The sequence below is a fragment of the Vicugna pacos genome, chromosome 3, assembly GCF_048564905.1.
Source record: "Vicugna pacos chromosome 3, VicPac4, whole genome shotgun sequence".
NCBI classification, from domain to species: domain Eukaryota; kingdom Metazoa; phylum Chordata; class Mammalia; order Artiodactyla; family Camelidae; genus Vicugna; species Vicugna pacos.
This window is the reverse complement of record NC_132989.1, coordinates 67,018,555-67,044,525: the sequence shown is the minus strand read 5'-3', so window position 1 is coordinate 67,044,525 and position 25,971 is coordinate 67,018,555. Positions and strand designations below refer to the sequence as shown.

The 25,971-nt window shown below is 35.1% G+C and overlaps 1 protein-coding gene across 1 annotated transcript in view; it reads left to right on the top strand.

Annotated features, from left to right (window-relative positions):
• MSH3 (mutS homolog 3) overlaps window positions 1-25,971 on the top strand; it is a 137,599-nt gene that overhangs the window by 80,465 nt on the left and 31,163 nt on the right. Inside the window, exons 16-19 of the mRNA XM_072958444.1 lie at window positions 4,971-5,035; window positions 7,829-7,945; window positions 13,055-13,162; window positions 18,357-18,468. Of these exons, the coding sequence (XP_072814545.1) occupies window positions 4,971-5,035; window positions 7,829-7,945; window positions 13,055-13,162; window positions 18,357-18,468 (402 nt within the window). The remainder of the gene's footprint in view (window positions 1-4,970; window positions 5,036-7,828; window positions 7,946-13,054; window positions 13,163-18,356; window positions 18,469-25,971) is intronic.

The following is a 25,971-nucleotide window of genomic DNA, read 5'->3' as shown; positions in this document are numbered from 1 at the left end:
AATTAATGATTCTAATTCATTCAAACACCACATGAATTCTTAATAGTCAGCAGTGTTATAATCAAATTCTGTTTATTTATACTGAAGATATCAGCAAATTTAGAGATACTTGAAGATGTAACAACAGACTCTGTCAAACATGATTAGCTCTGAGAAGTGAAGAAGGAAGGAAGGAAAACCTTTGTTTTATATACATGTTTCGTATTTTATACTCTTCTATTCTGTCTGAAATTTTATTTCCATATATATAACTTTTGTAATATATTTTTAAAGACCTGTTATAGCAACCCCACTTGGTACATAGATCTTATTGTTAGTAGTTAAATAGACTGTCAAGCCAGAGTTACTTTTGGCAACATTCATTTTTTTCCCCTTAGTTCCTAGTTTTTATGTGCTCATTAGAATACTAAGCCTTATTGACTATGGTGAATTATTGTGTCTAACTGTGTACGTATTTGTTTAGAAAATACTGAAAGAAAGAAAATGAAGCAGAAACTTATATACCTTTACATAGGTAATTCACTGCTTCTGTGACAGTCTCTTTCATGTTTTATGTATGGAGAGAGTTGTCTTTTAACCTTGAAACAAAATATGGAATGAACATGGGGTGATATTTAGAGTTGGGGCAGCATTGGTTAGTAGTAGTCTTAAGGAAAAGGAAAGAAATATTGGGGGGAAATCGTTAGGAAAACAATAATTAATTCACAACTCGCAGCATATCCACATCTCTGCTTAGCATGTTTAAGACATGGAAAGCGTTCTCTGTTAAGTCTTAACATCTACATAAAAAATTTGAGAATTCTTAAGAGAGAATGAGAAAGAAAAGGGGGAAGAGTAGGAATGGGTTAAGTGTGGTCTTAGAGAAAACAGAGAGCAATTTCTGGAGTGAGCTAAGAATTTCAGCAAACTCAGCAATGATACCAGCTCAGTGATCCCACGGGCTGTAGTTTGAGTAACAATATCTGATAGTTAACCAAGATGGAACTGGATCCCAGCAGAAGAATATAAGGGATTGTTAGAATGAATCAAGACAGACCTCTCACATTAACACCTAAGAAGCAAAGTCACGAACTGACTAAGGGAAATTGCTTTGAGAAGCCTCATAAGATTTCTGAGATATATGTTGATTTCCAAGTTTTGCTGGTTTCCTTTTTCATTAGCAATAAAGTCTCCGAACTAAAGGCCTGTCAACTTATTCTTAGAATGTTTGTGAAAGGAAATAGAAACTTTTCTATTCCGTAGCTAGTGTAGAACAGAAAAAAAAAACTACTAATTGATGACAGTTCTAAGGAGAAACACAGGCTGAAAAGAAGAGTACACACAGGACCAGCACCTGAGGAAGTGACCCCTGAGGTTTACCAAGTGGGAGGTCCACGTGGGCTTTCCTGATTCCTAATTTTTCCATTCTATATTGGCTTGTTTGAGGAGCTGTAATGGTTCTTAGAGTAGACTCTGGATACTTGTAGGTTGAATGGTTATGGTCCAAACTATTCCTGGTGCTCTGGAGGGCTGTGGCAGTGGCAGCTGATAATTTGTGAGGCATGGATGTGAGTCCAGAGCTGATGTGCTGTGGTGTTACAGGGAAAAACTTGAGTACCCCAGCCTAGCTGGCTGCCCAGAGGCCTCGTTGAGGCAGTTTTAGTTTCTTTTCAAAATTTCCGTTATCCCTTAGGCAGTATTTCCTGTGGAGCTCTGTGTTATACGTGTCCTTCCCGCATATTAATGATCAGACGAGATGGGGCGCATTTGGGGTGGTATGGCCACAGACTCAAATATTAATAATCTAATACGGTCTTGAATTTTACTTCTTGCCTTTGGCATAGCTCCTCCAGTTTGTAAAAAGACCACTATGTCTTCTCATAGAACATTTCAAAATAATATTTAAGCAGAATTTTTTTAGCATACTCTTAAAGTGATTTTCTTTCTCATCAATGATAACTTATTTTGTGGATTTTTCCCCTCAGTTGCTTTTTTTTAGCCAAAGGGGAATTTTTAAGACTCTTTACCCTTAACTCTAGCTGGATATGTCAGATTTGAAATTGTGTTAATTTCCTCTCTATACAAGAGGACATTATTAATTACAAAGTCTTTGCTAAGGATGAAAAATCTTGGAGTTAACCATTAATTCCTATTATAATTAATGTGAAAGCTACTTTGTTGCTATTAATAGAAAAGTAAATTCAAGAGCCAGGCTGAGGCAATCTACAGATTTAATGCAATCCCTATCCAATTACCCAGGACATATTTCACAGAACTAGAACAAATCATAATAAAATTTATATGGAACCATCAAAGACCTAGAATTGCTAAAGCATTACTGAAGAGAAAGAAAGAGGCTGGAGGAATAACTCTCCCAGACTTCAGACAATACTATAGAGCTACAGTCATCAAGACAGCATGGTATTGGTACCAAAACAGACATATAGACCAATGGAACAGAATAGAGAGCCCAGAAATGAACCCACAAACTTTTGGTCAACTCATCTTCGACAAAGGAGGCAAGAATATACAATGGAATAAAGACAGTCTCTTCAGCAAATGGTGTTGGGAAAACCGGACAGCAGCATGTAAAACAATGAAGCTAGAACACACCCTTACACCATATACAAAAATCAACTCAAAATGGATTAAAGACTTAAACATAAGACAAGATACAATAAACCTCCTAGAGGAAAACATAGGCAAAACATTATCTGACATACATTTCAAAAATTTTCTCCTAGAAGAAATAAAAGCAAGAATAAACAAATGGGACCTAATTAAACTTACAAGCTTCTGCACAGCAAAGGAAACCAGAAGTAAAACAAGAAGAAAACCTACGGAATGGGAGAAAATTTTTGCAAGTGAAACCGACAAAGGCTTGATCTCCAAAATATATAAGCAGCTTATACAACTCAATAAGAAAAAAATAAACAACCCAATCCAAAAATGGGCAGAAGACCTAAACAAGCAACTCTCTAAGGAAGACATACAAATGATCAAAAAAGCACATGAAAAAATGTTCAATATCACTAATTATCAGAGAAATGCAAATCAAAACTACAATGAGGTATCACCTCACACCAGTCAGAATGGCCATCATTCAAAAATCCAAAAATGACAAATGCTGGAGAGGCTGTGGAGAAAGGGGAACCCTCCTACACTGCTGGTGGGAATGCAGTTTGGTGCAGCCACTATGGAAAACAGTGTGGAGATTCCTCAAAAGACTAGGAATAGACTTACCATATGACCCAGGAATCCCACTCCAGGGCTTGTACCCAGAAGGAAATCTACTTCAGGATGACACCTGCACCCCAATGTTCATAGCAGCACTATTTACAATAGCCAAAACATGGAAACAACCTAAATGTCCATCAACAGGTGACTGGATAAAGAAGATGTGGTATATTTATACAATGGAATACTACTCAGCCATAAAAACCGACAACATAATGCCATTTGCAGCAACATGGATGCTCCTAGAGAATGTCATTCTAAGTGAAGTAAGCCAGAAAGAGAAAGAAAAATACCATATGAGATCGCTCATATGTGGAATCTAAAAAACAAAAACAAAGCATAAATACAGGACAGAAATAGACTCATGGACAGAGAATACAGACTTGTGGTTACGGAGTGGGGTAGAGGGTGGGAAGGGATAGACTGGGATTTCAAAATTGTAGAATAGATAAACAAGATTACACTGTATAGCACAGGGAAATATACACAAAATGTTATGATAAATCACAGAGAAAAAAAAAGTGACAATGAGTGTGTATATGTCCATGAATGACTGAAAAATTGTGCTGAACATGCTGAACACTGGAATTTGACACAACACTGTAAAATGATTATGAATCAATAAAAAATGTAAAAAATAAAAAATAAATAAATAAAATAAAAACCATTAAAAAAAAAAAAGAGCCAGGCTCATACTATTAATTATACACACATTATAAATATCTGAAATGTTGTAAATATATGTGAAAAAGTTTCTGTAGCCATCTTGAAATTAGTGGCAGCCATAAAGCTTCTGGGTTCCATCTCATACAAAAATAAGTCTATTTTCTATTTGCTTATTTCTTTGTTTAAATAAAACATTGAATTTTATTGCAGTAATACAGGAAAGTGAGCAGGAAGAAGGGATGATATACAAGTCATGCTAGAAATGCAAGATATTTTGGAAGTAGTGATTTCACTGCTTGTTGGCTGATTCAGAGGAGCCAGTAGAGTACAGGTGAATCTATAAAGACATGGTTCATATAAACCAAAACCTAGGTGTGGTAGTTCACAGTGAAAAAAAATGTGACAATGAATATGGGTATGTTCATGTATAACTGAAATAATTGTGCTCTACACTGGAATTTGACAAAACATTATAAAATGATTATAACTCGATAGAAAAAAAAAAAATAAACCAAAACCTAGGGAAAGTAATCATGTGAGGAAGTACCTTCCTCCCTTAATTGCTGAGGAAGTCATTGCTTTTTATGAGGATACTTTTACAGGACTTAGGTTTCTTGGATAAAAACTATTATAATAAATCCTCTTCAGTTCAGGATAAGGGATTGACCATATCTCAAGCTTAACATCTAATAATAAAATATTTAAAATTTTTATTTACTTAGAAATTCAGTCTTATTACTGAGTAATAGAATTCTTAAGATAAGTGGGTACTAACAATTGAAAGAGATCGTTAAAGAAAAATCACCATTCGTAGTATGAATGCAACAATGTTATCAACATTAAAGCACCAAGTAATATCCTTTATTACAGATTTTTTGCTCAATACAAATTATACTTTATCCCAGGTATTGAAACCCTAATTAACAATATTTGGTTGTACATATATGAGCTCTCTCGATAACAATACTGTGTTTACTTTGAATGTTTAGAATAATATTTGCTACACTACTAAGCACAATTTTGAGGAAAATTTTAAAATATAATGATTAATCATTTAAATATGTAACCTTTATTTGTATTCATTTTAGTTCATGATTGAAATAAAGAATTTTGCTGTATCTTGTATACCAACTGATTGGGTTAAGGTTGGAAGGTAAGTTTAAAAATACATTTTATATATATATATGTATGTATGTATTTTAATTTTGTATAACCTTTTTCTTTCTTTTTTTTTGTTGTGGGAGGAACGTAATTAGGTTTATCCATTTATTTATTTTTATAGGAGGTACTGGGGATTGAACCCAGGACCTCGTGCACGTTAAGCATGTGCTCTACCACTTGGGCTGTACCCTCCCCGCCTTAAAAATACATTGTAGATACTAACTACTATGTATAAAATAGATAAACAACGAGATCCTACTGTATAGCACAGGGAACTGTATTCAATATCTTATAATGGCCTAAAAATGAAAAAGAATATGAAAATACGTATAAACGAATCACTGTGCTGTACACCAGAAATTAACACAACATTGTAAATCAGCTATACTTCAATTAAAAAAAAATTCCCACAAAAAATACATTTTTTTTTTTATTAACATGAACTATAAAGACATCTGTGTACCTGCATGCTTCTGGACTGATAATAACCACATCCTTGACATGAAAAGCAGTTTTCTCATGGAACTTTTATCCAGAGAAATAATAATCTTAAACCCTTTTTACCATTGATTTTAAAACATTTGTCCAAAGGATATCTTATTTGTATACATTTGTTTTCTTGTTTTGTAAATTACTGTTTTTTTCTGAAACCTCAGAGGACACTTTTAACACATGGAGGGGAAAACTTGCAGAATCTTCAACTATAAGATTAATTTGGTTGTTTGAACTTCTTGATGAATGCTATACCTGACATTTCTTTTAAGAAGCTGACATTTCATTTTCTGCCTCACTGAGCTCTGCGTTTCTTTTTTCTTAATGTTTTCCATGGCACTAGCTCTAGTAGTTCTTTACATGTCCTTTTTGTAAGTCATATCATGAATCAAAACCAAAATTAGAGACCCACATTGAGACTTTGCCTTTTCTCCTTGGTTAAGCATTGATTCTCAAGAAGGGCCTCATTTAAAAAAGTAGTTTTAGAGAAGTATATTTTCTTTTGTGAGTGGCAAATATTGTGAAATATTTATTATTCCTGTTAATATGTTTGCATGAACTTGAGATGAAAATGTTACATTTGCCTAAGATAACAGAAGAGAGACTAGTAGCTGGTGATGGTATCAAGGAACTCTGTGTTAAGAATGGAAGAAAATTTTGACATGATACACGAATGTTGTTAGTTATTTTAATTAAAAAAGAAAACTATTTATTATCCATGGCCACTATTAAAGGATCCTGAAAGCATAATCACGGATTCCTTAAGCTCTAATACTATCCTTTTCCCCCCTCTGTGTTAGCAGAGCGGTAATTGAGTTCTAGGTATTGATTATAGGGGATGTTTTCTCCTTTTGCAGTCATTCTTTATTTATTTTTGTCCTATACTTCAGCTAACGAATGGTAATATGCTTTGTGAAGAGAAATTATAAGAAATCATGTTAGTCTATCAAGAACAGTCACTGAAATGTCTCACTAAATACGTTTTGTCAGAAGAGAAAGCTATGATGAATATGTTTGCATAGAAATCTAGATGACATACTTTAAAAGCAATAAGCAAGACATAAATCAGTGCCAGTGTCTTTTGAACAATTCAGTGATGTAAACTGAATGAATAAATAAGATGGTTTGGGGGAAGGTTCATTTTGATTTTTTTATCTGTTGTTTAGCCATCAGAGCCTTGACAGGGATAGGTTTAGCATATCATTAGTCATATTTTGTATGTGAAAGGCTCACTCCTAATCCAGTGATATGTGTAATCCAATAACTCGCGAAATTAAAGATAATTGTGACGGCACATTACAGGAGTTGGGGTGCAAACAAAGATCAGAGTGCACTCTGTCATCACCTGCCTATCACTCAGCTTTGACCTTTTCTTCTTAAAGGTCTCATCTTAGTAATAACATCAACAGTAATAACCACCACCACCACCGTGGAACAACTCCCAACACTGAGCACTGATAACGTAGATACTCTGCTAAGCACTGTCTGATTCATCCTCTCATCAGTACCTATGAGGTAGATAAAATTATTATCCCCTTTGATAGAAGAGGAGAGTGATGTTTAGAGGTCAGTTACATCGGCCCAAAGTCACATAGCTGGCATGTAAGTGGCAGAGTTGGAACCTTGGTCTGGACTCTGACTGGGGACCTATTGAATCCGCCGTTGGGCCCTACAGAGATTGTATGCATGCCCAGAAGAGGAACACATGGTATTTCTTCCCATCTAGGGTCATGTGAATCTACAGTTAGATCATGAAGAGTTAGATCCTCTTCTTTGACTGCCTCCTGAATTATTACATTGCTGTTCCTTGTAATGCTTTTCTGTTTCCCCACTGAAATAATCTAATCATACAGAAAAGTGCAAATTATAAACAGTAATATAACTTTCACCAATGTATCCAACTCCTAGCTTTGTCAGGATTTATTTTGCCATATTTACTTCTGATCTTTTTTTTTAAAGCAAGCATTTTCATTTAGTGTAATTTAAAGGAAAAAGCTCTTTGCTTATGAAATAGAAATTCTAAACTTTGGTTTTGCCATATGGATATAATTTGAATTTTAAAAGCTTCCCAAACATAATCTGGTGATCTTGATCTCCATGTACTTTACTTACAACAAAGATCTTTGGAATCAATAAGGTTCAGGATCATACTTAAAGAATGTTCTCTATTTAGAGCTATTTACTTTAAAGGTTCGTCAGAATAATAAATAACTTCTTTAGTTTTCTGAAGTGATGGCATTACTGATTTCTTAGTAACCTTGATTTCTTGTTTCTGTTTTTTCCCCTCTTCTAGCACAAAAGCTGTGAGCCGCTTTCATTCTCCTTTTATTGTAGAAAATTACAGACATCTGAATCAACTTCGGGAGCAGCTAGTCCTTGACTGCAATGCTGAATGGCTTGATTTTCTAGAGTGAGTTTACAATGAAAAATATAATCTGATTTTTTGCTGTGAGAAATAGACCGGAAAATCTTTCCATCAAAAAGAAAAGTAGATATTACTGCTTGTGACTGCCATCAAATAGTTGAGTACATGTGTTCTCTGATTTAATTTTTAATCCATTGAAATGTAAGCTCATCTTGATCTCTGTTGAGGGACCAGATATACTTTATTGTAACTGTACTAACATTTTGGTGCTAAGGATGTCTAGTGGCATCACTTGGAAGTTCCACCTTGGACTTTGTTTAGCTTTCTTATATAAAGGCTTGATAATATCAGAGTTAGACAAGTTACTCTTTTTTCTTTTTTTAAATAATCTCCATTTAATTTTTTTCTTATATTTTACATCCTTTGTTTTCCTCCTAACTTTTTAATTTGAAAAATTTTAAGTGTGTAGGAAAGTTGCAATGAAGATCTGTATACCCTGCACCTAGCTTTGTCAGATGTTAATATTTGCCACATTTGTTTTATCTCTCTCTCATACACTTTCTATTCTGAACCATTTTAAAGTAAGCTTTGGACATTATAACTCTTCACCCCTAAATACTTAAGCATACATCTTCTAAAAGTAAGGACATTTTGCTGTATAATCTTACCACCATTATCATACCTAAGAAAAATTAATGTTAATGTAAGAAATGATGAATTTCCTCTTTCCCCATATTTAAAAAATTCTTTACATGTTGTATTTGGTTATTAAGGTTTTTTTTTTTTTAGTGTATTTGAATCTAGAATAGTCCCCCACTTTTTTTATTTTTTCTATTATGAGATTTTTTTTTCCAGCGGGTCCTTGACGTTGTCTCAAAGGCTATTTCATTCTGGATTAATTTAGTCATGTGGTCTGTGGTGTGCTGGTAAATGGTTAACAGCCAGCTCTCTGGAAGAGTAGTAGCAATTGTTTGATTTCTGTAGTGTAACTACTCCCACTAGTACTGATTCCAAGCTCCTGCTGGACTGGATTTGGAAGAGATGTGCACAGTTGACTTTCATGAGTCCGTAGGAGCCAACTCCAGACCACCACTCATCTAAGCACTTTATATATGTATACATTAGCTCATTATTCCTCACAGTGGTCTGTGAGGAATAATTTACAAATGAGTAAGAGTGAGATGCAGAAATAAGAAATTGCGCACAACAGGGGTAAGGATTGGAGCCCAGATGTGTCTGGTGGTAGGGTGTGTGCCCCTGGCCATCCAGCTGCAGAGCTGGCCCTGTTAGACTTTCTCTTTAAAAACTTAGACAATACATATTTAGTGACATATTTAGGGAGCTTTATCCCATTTAAAGTAACCAATCTGACAAGTAAAAATAAAGAAACAAAAAAGATAACATGTGGCAGTTTTTAAAAGGTAGTCATTTGGTACCATCTCTTTTTGCCCAGAGGAGTTTCAAATTATAGGTTCAGAAAGGGATTCCAATTTACTTATCCTGAATCTTTTGAAGTAATCTGGAGTCAGAGTCTTGAATCTAGGGATGGAAATTTGGTCTGTTCAGTTCCTTTTCCAATTCACTTTCAGTTTCCCATCTTTAGGGTTTTCATGGTCCTTGAGTCTCTGTTTCTCAGACTTTTCCATTAGTAATATCACTGAGAACATGAGAATTGGACTAAAAGTTCTCCTTTCAAGCTTCAAGGGGCCACATTCTAGGGTCTTGGGGTTCAGTGGGGTTGTACCTATTACTCTCTACACTATATAGTGTACCTGAATTTATAGTCCTGGGTGGTTTTCTCCCTGTCATTATTCTGGAATAAAGAAATTTCAGGTCTCCTAGGCTAAAAATATTGGCATTATCCTTGATTCTTTCTTCCTCTTTGTCCCTTTATATGTTATCAAACTCCTGTTTGTTTTCTCTCTGACAAGTCTCTTTGATTTGCCCCCTTTCCTCCTGTGCTCTCTCGCATCCCACCATTACCTCACGCTGTTCTCACTGGCAGCCCTCTGCCTGGGCTTCTCTCAGATTAACCCAGGAGAGCTCTGCTTTCATCATACCCTGCCTTTGCTGTAGTTGGGAGTTGCTAAGAATGAGCTAACGTTAAATAAAACATCACAGAAGAGTATGGTAGTCACGACATATTGCTAAACGAAAAACAGGATGGAAAGTGTGATGCAGTTCTGTATGTGTAAATTCACATACATGCACAGCATACAAATCTTTGTATTTTAAGAGATTAAATACATATGCTATTATTTTTAACATACTTATTGGCCATTTGTATATCTTTGGAGAAATGTGTATGTGTGTTTATGTAAATACATATATATATGATCTTAAATATTAACTGATTAATCTGGATGATGAGGTTGCTGGAGATTTAACTTGCTTTGCAAATATTTGATAGCAAAAGTTTCTGTAATGTACATATATTACTTTCAAAAATAAGAAAAATATATTAAAATTTTTATCTAAAAAAAGACTATTGGCTGAAATTTAACTATAGCATTTGCAGCAAGAGTCTCAACCTGAGAACAGCATTGTTAGGCACAGTATTTTTTGAGGTGCCAGATGGTGTGAATGTAATGTCATTTCAAAAATGATTAACCTCAATGAACTTAGCATGAGAGGATTGAATACCATCTATACAAGTGTGTTTGTCTCTTTCTGAGACACTAACAGTTGTGCATTAGTCACATTACTTTCAATCAAAATATTGCAAGAAGTCAAACTGTAAGAAAGTATGTGAATGGAACCCTCTCTCAAAATAGGTGTTTCTTCTTTTGTGTTCTAGAAGGTGGGCTATGGATATTGAGTTATCTCAATTGCAAATTCTTTAAAAATTGAATTATAATACCTTTCATATAGCAGTGCAAGTATTTTAGAAATGCATTTTTAAATATAACATTAAATTGTCTCCTTTTTTATTAACTTCAGGTGTCACTGAGCAACACCTGCTGGTAAACTGTCGTTACAGCTTTAGAACCACGTGTCTTAATAGACTTCCCATGGACCCACCAATATCTTTTGACCAGAGACCAAATCGTAGTTCTTATGTGAAGTTGTTTGGTGGCTTAGTAATAAAGTTGCATGTTGTTATGACATAAACCCAGCCTATCAGAATGTTATCTGAATTGCCCATTTTTCAGCTTGTCATTTTTCTAAGTATGGATGATCTCTTTGAAATTGGGCAAAGTATAGCAAATAGACAAAGACCAAGAAGTCAAACAAGTCTTCATAGGAGTTGTGATGGTGATGTATAAAGTGTATGAGAGCTTTAAATTTTTATTCACATGCCTTATTTATATCATTGATATGAGAAAGAACATGGTTGTCCACATCAAAATAATTTCCTTACCTCTCCCTGCCTCTTTTGTCGTTGTGAAACTGAAATGGTACTCACTGAGAGTAATGTCACTTATTTCAGTCTGGAAGTTAGAAGATCATCAGGGACAGTTACCCTCAACGTAAGGTGCTGGGTGGTGGCAAATTAGGGTCTTAGCAGCCTGAACAGGACCTGAGAAGGAGGGGTGAAAGTAAGAAATTAAGTGCTTTAACACTCAGACCCAGAGAGGCAAGAGTAGAAACATCAACTGTGGCTATTCTCTGGCAAAAGAGAGAGTGTTAGGATAAGAAGACCAAATGGGTCAGAATTAGAATAGGAGCAAAACTGGCCACAGTCCAAGGGGTAAATGAGTGGTCCTATCTAAAATCAAAGCCAGACCAGGAATGACAAGGCCTGATCACTGGGCAGCCACTCAGTAGTGTTAGGTCTCTGCAGCACGTGGCTTCTTCAAAACTGAGTCATTTTTAAGGTGGAAACTGAGTGCTCCTGTCTGATGCAGGGTACAGTCTCCTCTGTGTTTGGGATTTTGCACAGACTCTTGACACTGTTAGTAGGATTCATGTTGTTTGTTTTGACGAACTTTAGTTCAGGGAAAAATGGGTAAATTGTGTTCATTATACTCTATTCAGACATGGAAGTTTAAAATATGCTGTAAATATATTTTTCAGTTCACATGTAGTTAACACAGAAATAAAATTGGATATTTAAAATGTTGTTTCTACAATCTCAAAAAGTCACTTACGTGGACTATCTTATTCTAATATTAATAAAAAAGCAGAAATTATAGGTTCTTGAAAAATCAATACAGTGGTAAAATAGAAATAACTAATCCCATAGGAGCTTAATCAGGATAGCCTTTTCAAGCTGGAAGCACTCTAAAAAACTTCGGCTTTAAGAAAAGCAAATCGGCTAAATCTCAAAGTTTCTGAAACCAGCAGTACAAAATATCTTTAAGAGAAACATTCAGCATAATACTCATGCTGGGGAGATCTTTAACAGGATGTAAGTGATACCTGTGATAAGAGATAATGGGATAGACTAAGCAAAAAAAAAGGAAACACTTGCATACATTCCTATATTTCTTCTGAATAAGTCTTTCAACAAAAGTCTTCTAAGCTTTTAGATCACCAGCTACCTAATTAGATAAAGATTTGAGGCAATGACATGTCTTTTTTTAAAAGATGTCTTAGATTTAATTTCTGTATGAGTTATTAATAAGATAACTGAAGATCACTGGAAAAACGTACTTTTCTTCTTGCTTGCCTTCAACACAATTTATTACAATGTCAACCCTGTGCCAAGGTTATGGGCTAGATGTTGGGGCTACACCGATAGGTAAACCAGATAGACGTGGGATCTACCATGGAGAAGCTTCCAGTCAGTGTGAGAGAGAGATGCTGAAACTGTTATTCCCAGTTTGAATGATGCTGTGGAGAAGCACAAAGGGAAGTGACCCATCTGGGTAGTTCATGATGTTATTTAAACTAAATTTGTGTTAATTAGCTCTGAGTTTGAAATGTCATGGTTACATGAAATGTGCAATAAGGTATTAATAGTAGACATCTTTGTATAGAAACTATTTTAAATATATATAACTCTTTCCAAGTGAAACAAACAAAAGCCTCAGTAATCCAATTATTAAACAGAAAAGTAGTTCAGTGTAATTTCCACCTTTCCTAACTATGAGGTATGCCTGGTTATTTTGTTTATGCTCATCTTAGCTAACAAAGTGATTACTTATTGTACAGCTCTTACAGGTCTGAGAAATCAGTTTGCTAACCTTTTCATCATCATTGCTTCTGTAGGAATTTCAATAAACATTATCAGTGCTTGTGTAAAGCAGTACATCACCTAGCAACTATTGACTGCATTTTCTCCCTGGCCAAGGTCACCAAGCAAGGAGATTACTGCAGGTAATATATTTTTTAAAATTTCTCCCATTTCTCAATGCTTTAGATCAGATGGCATTATTCAATTAATTTTAGTGTTTTTATTACAGAGTATTAAAATTACTCAAATGTGTTGGACTCTTGGTAAAGCTGAATGTCATACACATATAGCTTGATTTAAAATTAACAAATTCCTTTCTTGCTCTATTATTGAGAACCCTGAAAGCAGATATTCACTATGACTAGAAAGGTGAATGTTATATATTTCAATTTTTTGGTTTATATGGGTGACATTTTTATAAAGCTCCCTCAGGCTGGAATTTTGCGCTGGTAGCTCTCTGTGGCTCCTGTGGGCATTGCCTCTCTGGTGTCTCTTTTGTAAGAATACTAGCCTATTCATGAGGGCTCTGCCCTTAGGACCTAATCACCTCCTTAGGACATAACACTAGCCTGGTTATTTAACAACTGACCTTAAACAAGTTTCATAATCTCTCTGATCTTCAGTTTCTGCATTGACAAAATAATACCTACCTCTTAAAGATGATGTGCAAATTAAATGAGATTAAAACATTATGAAATGTCTAAGCAGGACTAGGCAGATGATACACACTTAATAAATAGCAATTATTACTCACAGATATTTATTAAAAAATCAGAAAGATTTAGTATGGTAAAAGTCTTTCTCTTTAATAAGAGTATCTGAACTTAAGGATTGTTAGTATCTTTCATACCTATAATAATTTATTTTTTAATCATTTTTTATTTTTCATCAATTTGCAATCTCATCTGTCTCTTTGAACATGATAATAAGCATAGTTATCTTAAAGTCTGGTCTGATGATTCAGATATCTGTAGTCTCTTGTTTCTGCTCATTTTCATTCATGTATCTCCTTGAATGCCTGGTTATTTTGATTATCTTCTGGGCATTGTATTTGCAAAATCATTTGTAGAAATAATTTGATATTATATTCCTTCTGAAAGAGTCACATCACAAGACACCTGTAGCATTTTGGCATCATTTACTGCATATCAGGGCTTGAGATGATTCAGAGATTCGAAGTTCTTACTTTAGATGCACTCTTATGCCTGGTGTGCAGCCCCTTGGTATCTCAGTACAGATTAAAGCTGTTTATATGGCTCAGCATCAGCTATTCCCTCAGAAATCAGCAAATACCCTCCCTGGCCCTCTGCTCTACCCAAGATCCTAGCCTGGTAATTCCCTGCTGTCTTGTTAGCTACCAGGTGCCTTCAAGTAGCTGTTTTCTATACTTCATCCAACTTTTTCTTTGTCCTCAGTAAGCTTATTCCAAACTACCCATTCTATCAGTATTACAATTCCAGGAAATGTCACGTGCTAACATACTTTCCAAAGTGGACACTACATATTTTAAGAAAATATATTAAATATATTAAGAAAAATCATGCCATACCTCATTCTCTTTTTTAGCAGCCAGAAAATTGAGTGTAAATAGCCATGAAATAGGAAACTTTTATCTAAAATGCATTTTAAACTAGTATTTAAGTATCTGAAGTTTATACTTTGTTTCTTAGGTTTCCAGCTTGTTTAATTGAGGTTATTGGAGTTAGTTCAAATTGATTATTTGGCTTCATAATTACAATCTTTTCTTTTTAAATGTTATTAGGACATTTTATTCACTATAGTCTAAATATTTATGTAAAAGTTCTTATTCTAGGTCTTTCTATCCAGTTTGTATTCTGGGCATTATACTGTTTTACTAATATAGATTGATGTTCTGTTTTTCTGGGGCATTTAAAGGAGAATGATGCAGTTTTAAAAATATAAAATAAATAAATTTGTTCAATTTCAATGTTTCATTCTTTCTAGGCAGCATCCAAATTTTCTCAGTTCTTTCTCCTTCAGTGCCACAAAAGACCATCTACATGAATTTCGTTATCTCTTTGTAGCTGTAATAGTATATCATCTCAGCTCTCTGAATAATTGTTTGCTTCTTACTATACCAGGAGGTGTTTTGTCATATAATTTTGATAGCAACTGAGTAAGTCAGTGTAGATTTTAGAGCTGAACAAATCCCTCAAGTTTTTATTCTAAAGTGAAAACCTTCCTGGAAAGTCATATCAATGTCGTGAGTATGATATGTTGATTTCATTTGGCAGAGTACTTAGGATTTTATTTTTAAAATTTTGATATCACTTAAAGTTGATTTCATTTTTTTCTTTTACAGTAAATTTGTAACCCATCTAGATAAAAATTCTATCTTAGAATTATACTGTAAAATCCAAAAACTGTCCTTTACTAGTAATTTTAAATGTCCTTTTCAAAAGGATGATTTCAAATTTTTTACTCAGAAGATACTTTAGTCACTTTCCTTGAGAAATGTGAGTGTACATTCTTAAGGTTTTGTTAGCCAGATATATTTAAGAAAAAGAATTTAAGTATATATAGGAAAGCAATATTTCTTGGTGTTATAAGTAGGTTCAGAAATGTGCTTATGTGTGAAAGTTCTGAGTCTAAGCCCTTGAAGAGGTCATTGATAGAATATTATGATGAAAAAGACCAACAGATGGCCAAGAAATTGACTGAAAAGATGTTCAACTTTAGTAATCAGTGAGTGCAAATTAAAACAATGAGATAACACTGTTCAACTACCACAGTATTAAAAATTAGAAAGTTTGATGATACCAACTTTAAGTGAGGGTTTAAAAAGTCACCTTTCATATCCTTCTTGGGGAAAGGTAAATTGATGCAGCTCTGTTATTTATTAAAAATATGCATACCCTATAATTTAGAAATTCCACCTCAGGAATTTCCTCTAGCTTAGAGAAACACTTGGATATATGCACACAGGCACATATATATGGTTGTTCATTGCAGCATTGTTTATAGCATTGAAAATCTGGACAGTCTAAATGTTCAACAATGCAGAACAGCTAACTTACTGTACAGCAGCTTCCGAAAAACATTGAAGTTCTGAAAAGAAGTGATCCTTAATCTTCAGTATTCCATACCAGAGTTCATTACCTAATTTCAGCTTTTGGGTTTTTAGGAGGTCTTCCAAAGAACAAAAAGAAAATTTACTTTAAAAAAGAATAAATAAAACTTACTGTCTTGCATTTACCATATGAGTCCGATTGACCCTTTAAAAATCTAAGATGCATTTGGGAATCTTTAATGGTTTTTCTTGCTTAAAGCTGAATCACCTCGGAAGTATTTCATCATTGTTTATCAATTATTCTCACTATGCTATAAAAGTCTAAAATAAGAAGAAAGCTGGAGAATGATGATATAAAAGTGAGATAGAAATCACATTACATCATTCTTGTTTTCTCATTATATTGCCAAAAGAGTTACATTATCTTTCAAGAAGGTATAAAAGAAGACTGGAGATGCCACTGTTGTAGTCTGCTTCTTTCAATGAACACAGTTGGGAATTCAGAATTATTAAATTTTCACCCATAATAGCAAAGAAAAAAAAAATTGGCAGTAGACATTTCATAGTTACTAATCAAAAGATGAACAGATGAATATGAAATGAAAGGTAGCAGTCCTCTAGACACTAATGATGATGAAATGTCTTATGTAAACAAAATCTCAAATTATGAATGTTTATGTAATAATATCATAGATACATTGTCTCAAATTCAAGAATTAGTATGAGCAGTTTATTTATAAGGGCTTAATGAAATGTAGTATTCTTATCTAGTTTGTTATTCTGTAGGAAGCACACACCATGTACTATTTAGTGATAAGAATTGAGAGCATCCTGTTTTGCTAAAAGGATGTGTGGCAATATTTTATGACATTTGTGCATTAAAATTTACTTGATACTCTGTTGGTGAACAGGTGCTGAAGGTAGGAGAGTGAAAGAAAATAGATGATATAGAATAAAAATACTCACTTGATTGATTATTCTCATTGTATTTATAAACATAAGCGAAAATGTTTTGCAGTTGTGAAGCAAAGAAGATGACTGTCTTCTCTTTAACAAACTTAAGAGCTTTCAAAGATTTCAAAAAATTCTTCAAATATTGTGTTTTTGTTGCTAGTGGTAAAAGAACCAGAAATAATAAGATAGAACCTATTAAAAATGTATCACAATCTAGAATTAGTATTTATAAATGAATATGGCCCGGATGCTTGCCTGACAGCTGATAAGCAGTTACTTACATTCAGAGTGTTGCACATTTATGCCTTCAAAACCAGGAAGATAGGGAATAAAAATTTGAGATTTGCTATGTTTGAATTCTCACTAAAATTTGTCATGAAGGTTTTTTCCACTATTCTTTTATTCTCAGTTCTGCAAATTATTTGTAAAATGACTTAGAAATGTTAAAAGAGTAAGTAAAAACTCATTGGACCCATATAGTAAATGGTGAAATCTATGTTTTATGTGTACTGAGAATTAAGGGGAAATACAAAATAGTTGTGGAATGATATATTACAGTATGATTCTGGGTTGTGTGTGTGTGTGTGTGTGTGTGTTTTAAAGAAATCACAAAGCAGTACGATGAATGTATATAAACTTAAATGCATGGAAGTTTGGGAAGGGTAGAGACTAAACTGCTCTCAGCGGTAACCTCTGGGGAGGAGACTTTGAGTAGGACAGTGCTCACAAGAGCTTGAGTAAATAAAGCTGTAGATAAAAACAGAAATATAAAAGTTTAAGAAACAAAACCAACAAGGCAAACAAGTGTTTCTTATGTCAAAAAAAGTGAAAGACACTAAAGACAATAGAAAGATGTTTTAATTAAACAGAAATATGAAAATTTTAGGTCATTCTGTCCCCAGGTCCAACATATAATATATTTTAATGTAATAATTAAATCTAGAAATGATTTTACATGATTTTCTTTATTTTGCTTATTTCTGGAAATGATTTAAGTAGCAACGATCTGAATCATAATTTTTATTAATGAAAATATCTTAGAGAATAGTAAAAAAATAAAAAATAAAATGGATCTTGTAAATTAGGTCTCAGTTATAGAGCCATCGTAAGACTTGGCTAAAGTTTGTGCTTCAGAGCACTATAATTGTAATAATTTTCTTCCCAATTCTGATTTATGTTTGAAATTTAACTTTTATACTCCAAGCCTTGTTCTGAACATATGTTCTTAAAGTCCGTGCTTAAGGTTTTGTTTTGTCTCTGACAGACTGGCCGTAAAATTTTGTCATGCTATTTTAGATTTTTGTAAAGGCTAATTTCTTGCCTTGTAAATTGAAGCATGCATCTCTTTGCAGACCGACTCTACAAGAGGAAAGAAAAATCATAATAAAAAATGGCAGACACCCTGTGATTGACATATTGCTGGGAGAACAGGACCAGTATGTTCCCAATAGTACAAATTTGTCAGTAAGTATCACATTATGGCAAAAAATAAGTGAAAGATAGTAACTGATCCAAGACTTTTAAATGTCAAATGATATTTTAAAAATTTACCTAAATTTTAACTTTGGATTTAAATTGACTGATCCTTGACTATAGTTTTCTATTCACCACCAAATATCTAATTGGTGCTATTTCCAATGAAAGATATCCATAGAGGGAAAGATTTAGCAACTAAAGGATTAGTCCTAATTAGTTATACTTGGTACACAGGGAAAATATTTTATATTTATAAATGGCCACATATGCTAATGGGGTGGAATTATACCATGGTTTTGCAAATTCCTGTTAGTGTATAGTATATGCTTTGTTTTGTGTTTTACTGTTTTCAGATATTTTGTGAAAGAATCACAGATGCTTCAGTCGATTTCAATGATAAGAATTTTTGTTATATGGACTAGAGTTCTCTTACAGAACATTAATGATTTTAAGTATTTATATATTTAACACATCCTTACTGAGTGCCTATTTAGCCCCAGGTAGTGAAGCAAAGTATTAGGACAGAGTGGTAAGCAAAACAGAGATATTCCATGTCCTTAGAGAGCTTGTGGTCTAGCAGACAAGATTATTACCATATAGCTTGGGAAGTGCGAATGGTGCAGAAAACCAGGTGTCATGGAGCATGTAGCAAGTCAGCCAAACCCAGTATAGGGGGAGCTTTTGGGAAGGTTTCCCAGGTTGAGATATTGACTAAAGAGAGTGAGTCCGTGCAGACCGTGTTCCAGGTTGAGGAACCAGCATGGCAGAGCCTGGGAGTGAAGCAGAGCAGGGTGGCTCCAGGGAACTGGAAGATGTTGAGTGAGGTTGGGGCATTGAGTGTAAAAGAAAGAAGTGTTCAGAAATAAGGAAGAGGCCAGTTTGTTTAAAGCCATATTAAGGAATTTAGATTTTTTTTTTCTTAAAGGTTGAGAATAGTAGCAAGAGAAATGATTGAAGCTTTACGAAAAAGTGAACTTGGAGGGAGGTTGTGTGTGTATGTGTAGACAGTTACACTGTCAGAGATAAATAGAACCATACACTAGTTAAAGTGCTAAGGGTATTTTATTCAGTAATATTACTGCAAGGGAAAAGAGTCCAGCTTGAACTCAGCTTCAGTTTGTACAGGGGTGACTGGGTGTTTTAAAGGGAGAATGAGGGAATAAGGAGGAGGAATGGGTGTGGGGGTGTCTTGAGCAGATTCAGAGAAAAGGAAACAGGAAAAATGAGAAAGAAGATTGTTTAGTGTGAAACCCCTCTGGGTTTACTAACTGGCAAGTGATGCTAAGACCCTCCCACAGGGCCTGAGAAGAATTGTAAGAGTTATCTCCATGAATGTTTGCATTTCAAAGAGAGGCTCTCAAGCTCTTGAGAACACGGTTCTAGGTGGCAGAAGATTTACATCTCAGAGGGGCAGGGGAGGGATTTATAATCGCAAGCTTTCTGACATAACTGTTCTAAGAGGTTCAAGGTCTATCTGCTTATCGCCAGGGTTTGGCTAGAACAAATATAAATTCTCTCCTGGCAGTGTTGTGGTTTCTCAGGCAGGCACTTTAAAGGGAACTGAGGTCATCCCAAGAATGCAGCCTTGAGCTGTTAGAAACTGTGCTAGCATTTGTGCTGATCTCTTAGTGGGGAGGATAAGTGAGATCATTTGTGCTGAGAGGGTGCAGGGTTTATAGGCTAAAGTTGAGGCCTGGTCAAGGCTAAAGTTGAGGCCTGCTCAGAGGAGTCTGACTAGAATCTGGTTAAGGAGAGAGTCTTTGTCAACATAGAGTACCCTAATCTGGCAGTGAGATGGAAGAATTAGTATGTAGAGAGTAGTTAAGTGAGAGAGGGTGTGACAGAGAATGAAATGCTGGACTTCAGGATTTCAGAGGTAGTGTGGTTCTGGGAGGTAACAAGATCCTAGGTATGGCCATGGAAGGCGAGTAGCAGAAGTGGGGAAAGTCTTTGGAGATGAGGAGATCAAGGAGCAGAGTTGAAGAAAAAGTCATCCGTGTGTGTTGAAATCATCTAAAACAAGAGGATTTGTGGTGGAAGGTGTCAGAGATTCCAAGGGATGGAGACTGGTTGGTGGCCTGGAGGTTTGTAGATGCCTGTGGTAATGACAAGCAGAGATGGTAAAGCCCTAAAGAAGCAGATACGGGAGACTCTGAACCCTGAGGTACAGGTGGCAGGGTGTGGCAACAAGCTCAGCCTCGAAATGAGAAGACTGCAGAGGAGTAACAGCCAGCTTTCAGTTTAAGTCAGCATATGAAGGAAATGTTAAGCAAAGAGGTTAGAAACATAGAAGTATTGGGGAATTTTTCAGAGTACAGTGAGAAAATTGAAATGTAGAGGAGCAGTTGGAAATTAGGTCAGAGAAAGGAAGTCCAGAATAGCAAGGGAGTTGGGAATATTCCATCTTGGGCTGTGAGCAAGGATGGTAATGATGTGTGCCTGGTGAATTTGGTTGCCACAAGGGTGGTAAGTGAAAGGAAATGCTTTGAATTACATCTAGTTTAATGATACATTTTTATATCATACAAAGATTTAACAGTAGCATGTAACCAGATCCCCAGTGTCTGTAAATGTGTTTCTTCTCACTTGGAAGTTTGTAAGTTAACTTATCAAACCAAGTTAATAAGTACTGATGTATTTATTAACTTTTGAAAGTCTACATGAACATAAGAATTTCTTTTTCAGTTTCCATCATGCCAGTAGGGTGTAGCTTTTCTTGAGAAACACTGCTGTACCATTTGGTACCTTGATTTACTTATAAATCACTTGAAACATCGTTTACTGTTACTGTTCCCATCCTCCCAAGTACCAGCCAACTTGGTCTCAAGTGTGTTATCCTTGACATTGAATTTTTGTTTCTTTTTTCTTTTCTTCTTCATTCTTTTCTCTTTCCCTCTTTCTTTTAAATAATGTATTATACTATTTAATAAAAGAAAATTTGAGAAACTAAAATAGCCTAATTACAGGAATGTTTTAGAGAAACATTGAATTCTTTTATGTAAATTTTTATGAAATAAATGGAGCGATTTATTCTAGCAGGCACCTCAGAATATTCCAGAATATTCATTTCTTTTACATATCCTTTTTCTAACTTGAGTAGGAGTTGATATAGAACTGTTGCTATGGTGAAGTGCATTCTTTTTTGCAGGGTATAAATTTCTATATAGGGATAGTGTTGAAAAAGAACTTACTATGTTAAAACTCAATTTAAAATAATTTATAGGTGTTAATTATAAAATATATTCTGAAAATAATTTCCTGAAAGTCAAATGGTATTATTGCTTTTGATAGTCATGTAATTTTAAGAAATGGTCTTTTGTTCATGTAATTATACTTTTCTGGATTCTGTATTATATAAACTGATCATGGTGCTTCTAAACAAGCCAACTTACTGCCCACTTTTCTTCTCCAAGTTTTAAATACTCATATTTTTTCACATTTCACAGTCTTGCATTGATTTATGAATTTTTTGTTAGCATTGTTTTATTAATACTTTATTCTTATAAATTTGACATGGTTGCTTTGTGTCAATGTTGTACTTGATGCCAGGCTTACAAAGAAAAAAGAGACTAATACCTCTCTAATCTGGTGGGAGATGTATCCAATTAAATTAACATCAAAATAGAGTATTTATAAAGGCAATGAGGGAACTAACAGATTATTCAATAGAAAAATTGGCACCAGAATTGAACAGTACAGGATACCCAATGGTCAGTAAACAAACTTTTTTTTCTTTTTCTTTTTTTACCTGCTGTATTAAGTTTTCTCACCAAAATGTAGCAAAGAATCAAATAGAAAAGAACTGTGCCTTTGAGGTGTTTGTGGGACATTTGGTAGAGATCTTAATGTGAAGATGGTGTAAAAGCCAGGAGGGAAGGCTGAGCTGGAGTTAGGGATTTAAGAATGAGCACGATGCATGTGCAGGGAATTTAGATTCTAAGCCTGTCACTCAGGGAGATTGTACAAAAAAACGGAAAGAAGGCTGAGGAAAAAGCGCTCTCAGGCACTGACACTGAAGAAGTCATTTCACTGGAAGCAGTTTTAAATGACGAGAATTTCTCAAGCATCTGCTAAACGTATCCCTACCTAATTTTTAGCATTTGGTTATTGTTTAATCTGAACATCAAAAAAAATATATAAAAATTTTAAAAAACAAGATTCTATTGGTTATTCCTTTTTATCCTTTAAGACCTCCCTCCGCCTCATCTTCCAGGAACCCTTGTTTCACTTCTCTGAGCATAATTGAAAGGAATCCACTTTTAAACCCTCTTTTTTTGGTTCCCTCCCTGACTCGTTACATAATCTGAGTATTTGTAGACTTAGCAGCCACTGGATCTGCCCACCTCTGGTTTATTCTCCTCTCTGCCGCCACAGGGCTTTTCCTAACCTGTCATATCTCTCTCTCATTTGAATTAATTCTGAAAATTCCAGCCGTCTAGTTCCCAAGTTACTGTGCCTCTGGGACTTGGCAGATGGTCCTCCCTCTGCCTAGAATGTCATCTTCCCCCGCACCATCCACGCCCACCTCCCACACACCCATGCCCCCCACACACACACACACTCCCCATCCAGCTCCTGTTTGTTCTTTCAGTCTGGTCTTGGTGTCATGTCTTGCACTGAGCCTTCGCTTCTAAAGCTGGGATGAGTGCCCCTGTCACTTACCCACTATACTCTGTGTTTCTCCCCAGTTATTATTCATCCCACTAAATTGAAATTGCCTTTTTCTGATTTGTGGTTCCCACTGGACTATAAGCATGAAGAGAACCAGAAATCTGCATCTCTGGTTTAGTTGTAACCTTCCTGTCAATCACAGTTCTCTGGCACATAGCAAGCATCCTATTAGATTTGTTAAATAAATAAGGATTAGCTTGAAGTTTTGAGCAGTCTCCAAGTCTCACTCCAAAGTTTTGCTTTATTCTCCTTCACAAAATGTTATTTTCCAGGATATCATATGAAGCTTTCCCAATTTACACAGTAATGATCATGTAGAACTAGAAGGGAAATTAGAGGTTGTTTACTGTAACCACCTCTTCATACCTGCGAGTAAACCAAGGCCCAGAAAGGGGAATTGACTTGCCAGGAGTTACCCAAGTTAGATAGTCTTCCCAAAACTGTTTCCCAAAACATGGAAGTATTCTAAGGCCAGTCAGTGCTTTCCAGCCTTTTTTACTTCACAGCATACCAAGAAAATGATGCTAGTGCTGGTACACTGGAACAAGGAGAAGGAAAAGGTTCCTCAGAGCAAAAGGGAGGTTGGCCCCAGGGCTCTGACTGCCCTTGCCCCACCGCCACCTGAGGGTCAGCATCTTGGCACATCTGTAACCTGAGAGGCAGATCAGGACTTACTGTCTCAAGACATATTGCTTGGGAAACCACCATAATCCTCTGCTATCTCAGGATTGTTTGCTTTTTAAATCAAATCATTTTGTAATGGGTGGATTTTTGATAGCAGTGAAAGCTGGGGTTTTTAGTTTGCTTGTTTTTTGGTTTTGTTTTTAATATAAATAGCATAAATTTACCTCATTGGGAGGGACAAAGGGAACAATGTGATTGGCGGTTTCTATATTGGTAAGAGGGAGGAAAATGAGTCCAATACGCAAGCAAGAAGGTGTCCAGGAAGTGCTGGAACCCCGTGGATCTCTGTAACCCGAGGAAAATCCACAGCCCAGGTGGTCTAGAGGGGGACGAGATGGACACTGGAATCCTGGTCCACACACAGTCCCTTACCTTGAGATCCAGAAGGCACCTTAGGCCCTGCTACTGGGTGGGCATGTAGTTGGTACTCCCATATCTGTTGTATCATATCACATGAATGATCCTTGAAACTGGTAAAGATGAGAGTATGAGAGGGGAGCGAAGACCACAGACTTTCCATTTCCTCTCTTCTCCCAGGACAGATACTCCCAGAAGAGCTTGTTTTGTCTATATAAAAGTTTAAAGTAAGCCTAATTACAATAATAATCATAAGCTTTTGACTCTTTGTACCTAATGACAAAGCAGAGCAACAGTAATGCATACCATGAAATATGTTTGATTTTTAAGCTTAATTTCATGGCTAGATTATTCTCATGATTCTGCTATAAATGTGTTTTCTTTTTAATTGAAGTATAGTTGATTTACAGTATTAGATTAATTTCAGGTGTACAGAATATTGATTCAAATTTTTTTTAGATTATACTCCATTTAAAGTTATTACAAAATAATAGCTATATCCCCTGTGCTGTACAATATAGCCTTGTAGGTTATTTATTTTATACATAGTGGTTTGTACCTCTTAATCCCCTACCACTATCTTGCTCTCCCCACTTCCCTCTGCCCACTGGTAACCTCTAGTTTGTTCTCTATTTCTGTGAGTCTACTTCTATTTTGTTATATTCCTTTGTTTGTTTTTTTAGATTCCATACATAAGTCTTTCTCTGTCTGACTTACTTCACTGAGCATAATACCCTTTAGGTCCATGTATATTATGACACAGTTTCATTCTTTTTTTATTACTGAGTAATACTGCATTGTATGTGTATGTGTGTGTATATATATATATATATATATATATACACACACACACACGCATATATATACATATTCACACGCATACCTTCTTTATTCATCTGTTGATAGACACTTAGGTTGCTTCCATATTTAGCAGCAGTAAATAATGCTGCTATGAACATTGGGATGCATATATCTTTTTGAATTAGTATTTTTCTTTTCTTCAGATATACACTCAGCAGTGGAATTGCTGGATCATATGGTAGTTCTATTTTTAGTTTTTTGAGAAACCTCCATAGTGTTCTTCATAGTGGCTGCACCCCATTTACATTCCCACCAACAGTGTAAACAGGTTGTCTTTTTTAAACATCTTCACCAATATTTGTTATCTGTAGACTTTTTGATGTAGCCGCTCTGACAAACGTGAGGTGATACGTCATTGTGATTTTGATTTGCCTTTCTCTGATGATTAGCAATGTTGAGCATCTCTTTGTGTGCCTGTTGATTCTGAGTTGTGTGAGCTATGTATTTTGGACATTAACCCCTATTGGTCGTATCATTGGCAAATATTTTCTCCTATTCAGTAGGTTGACTTTTGTTTTGTTGATGGTTTCCTATGCTGTGCAAAAGGTTTTAGGTTTAATTAGGTCTCATTTGTTTACTTTTGTTTTTGTTTCTTTTGCCTTAAGAAACTAATCCAAAAAAAATACTGCTACAATTTATGGAGTTTTATGGTTTCAAGTCTTACATTTAGGTCTTTAATCCATTTTGAGTTTATTTTTTTAATTGATATAGTTGATATACAATGTTGTGTTGAGTTTATTTTTATATATGTTGTGAGAAAATGTTAACGATTTCATTCTTTTACATGTAATTGTCCAGTTTTCCCAGCACCGCTTAATGAAGAGACTGTCTTTTCTCCATTGTATATTCTTGCCTAGTTTGTTGTAGATTAATTGACCATAAATGTGTGGGTTTATTTCTGGGCTCTTTGTTCGATTG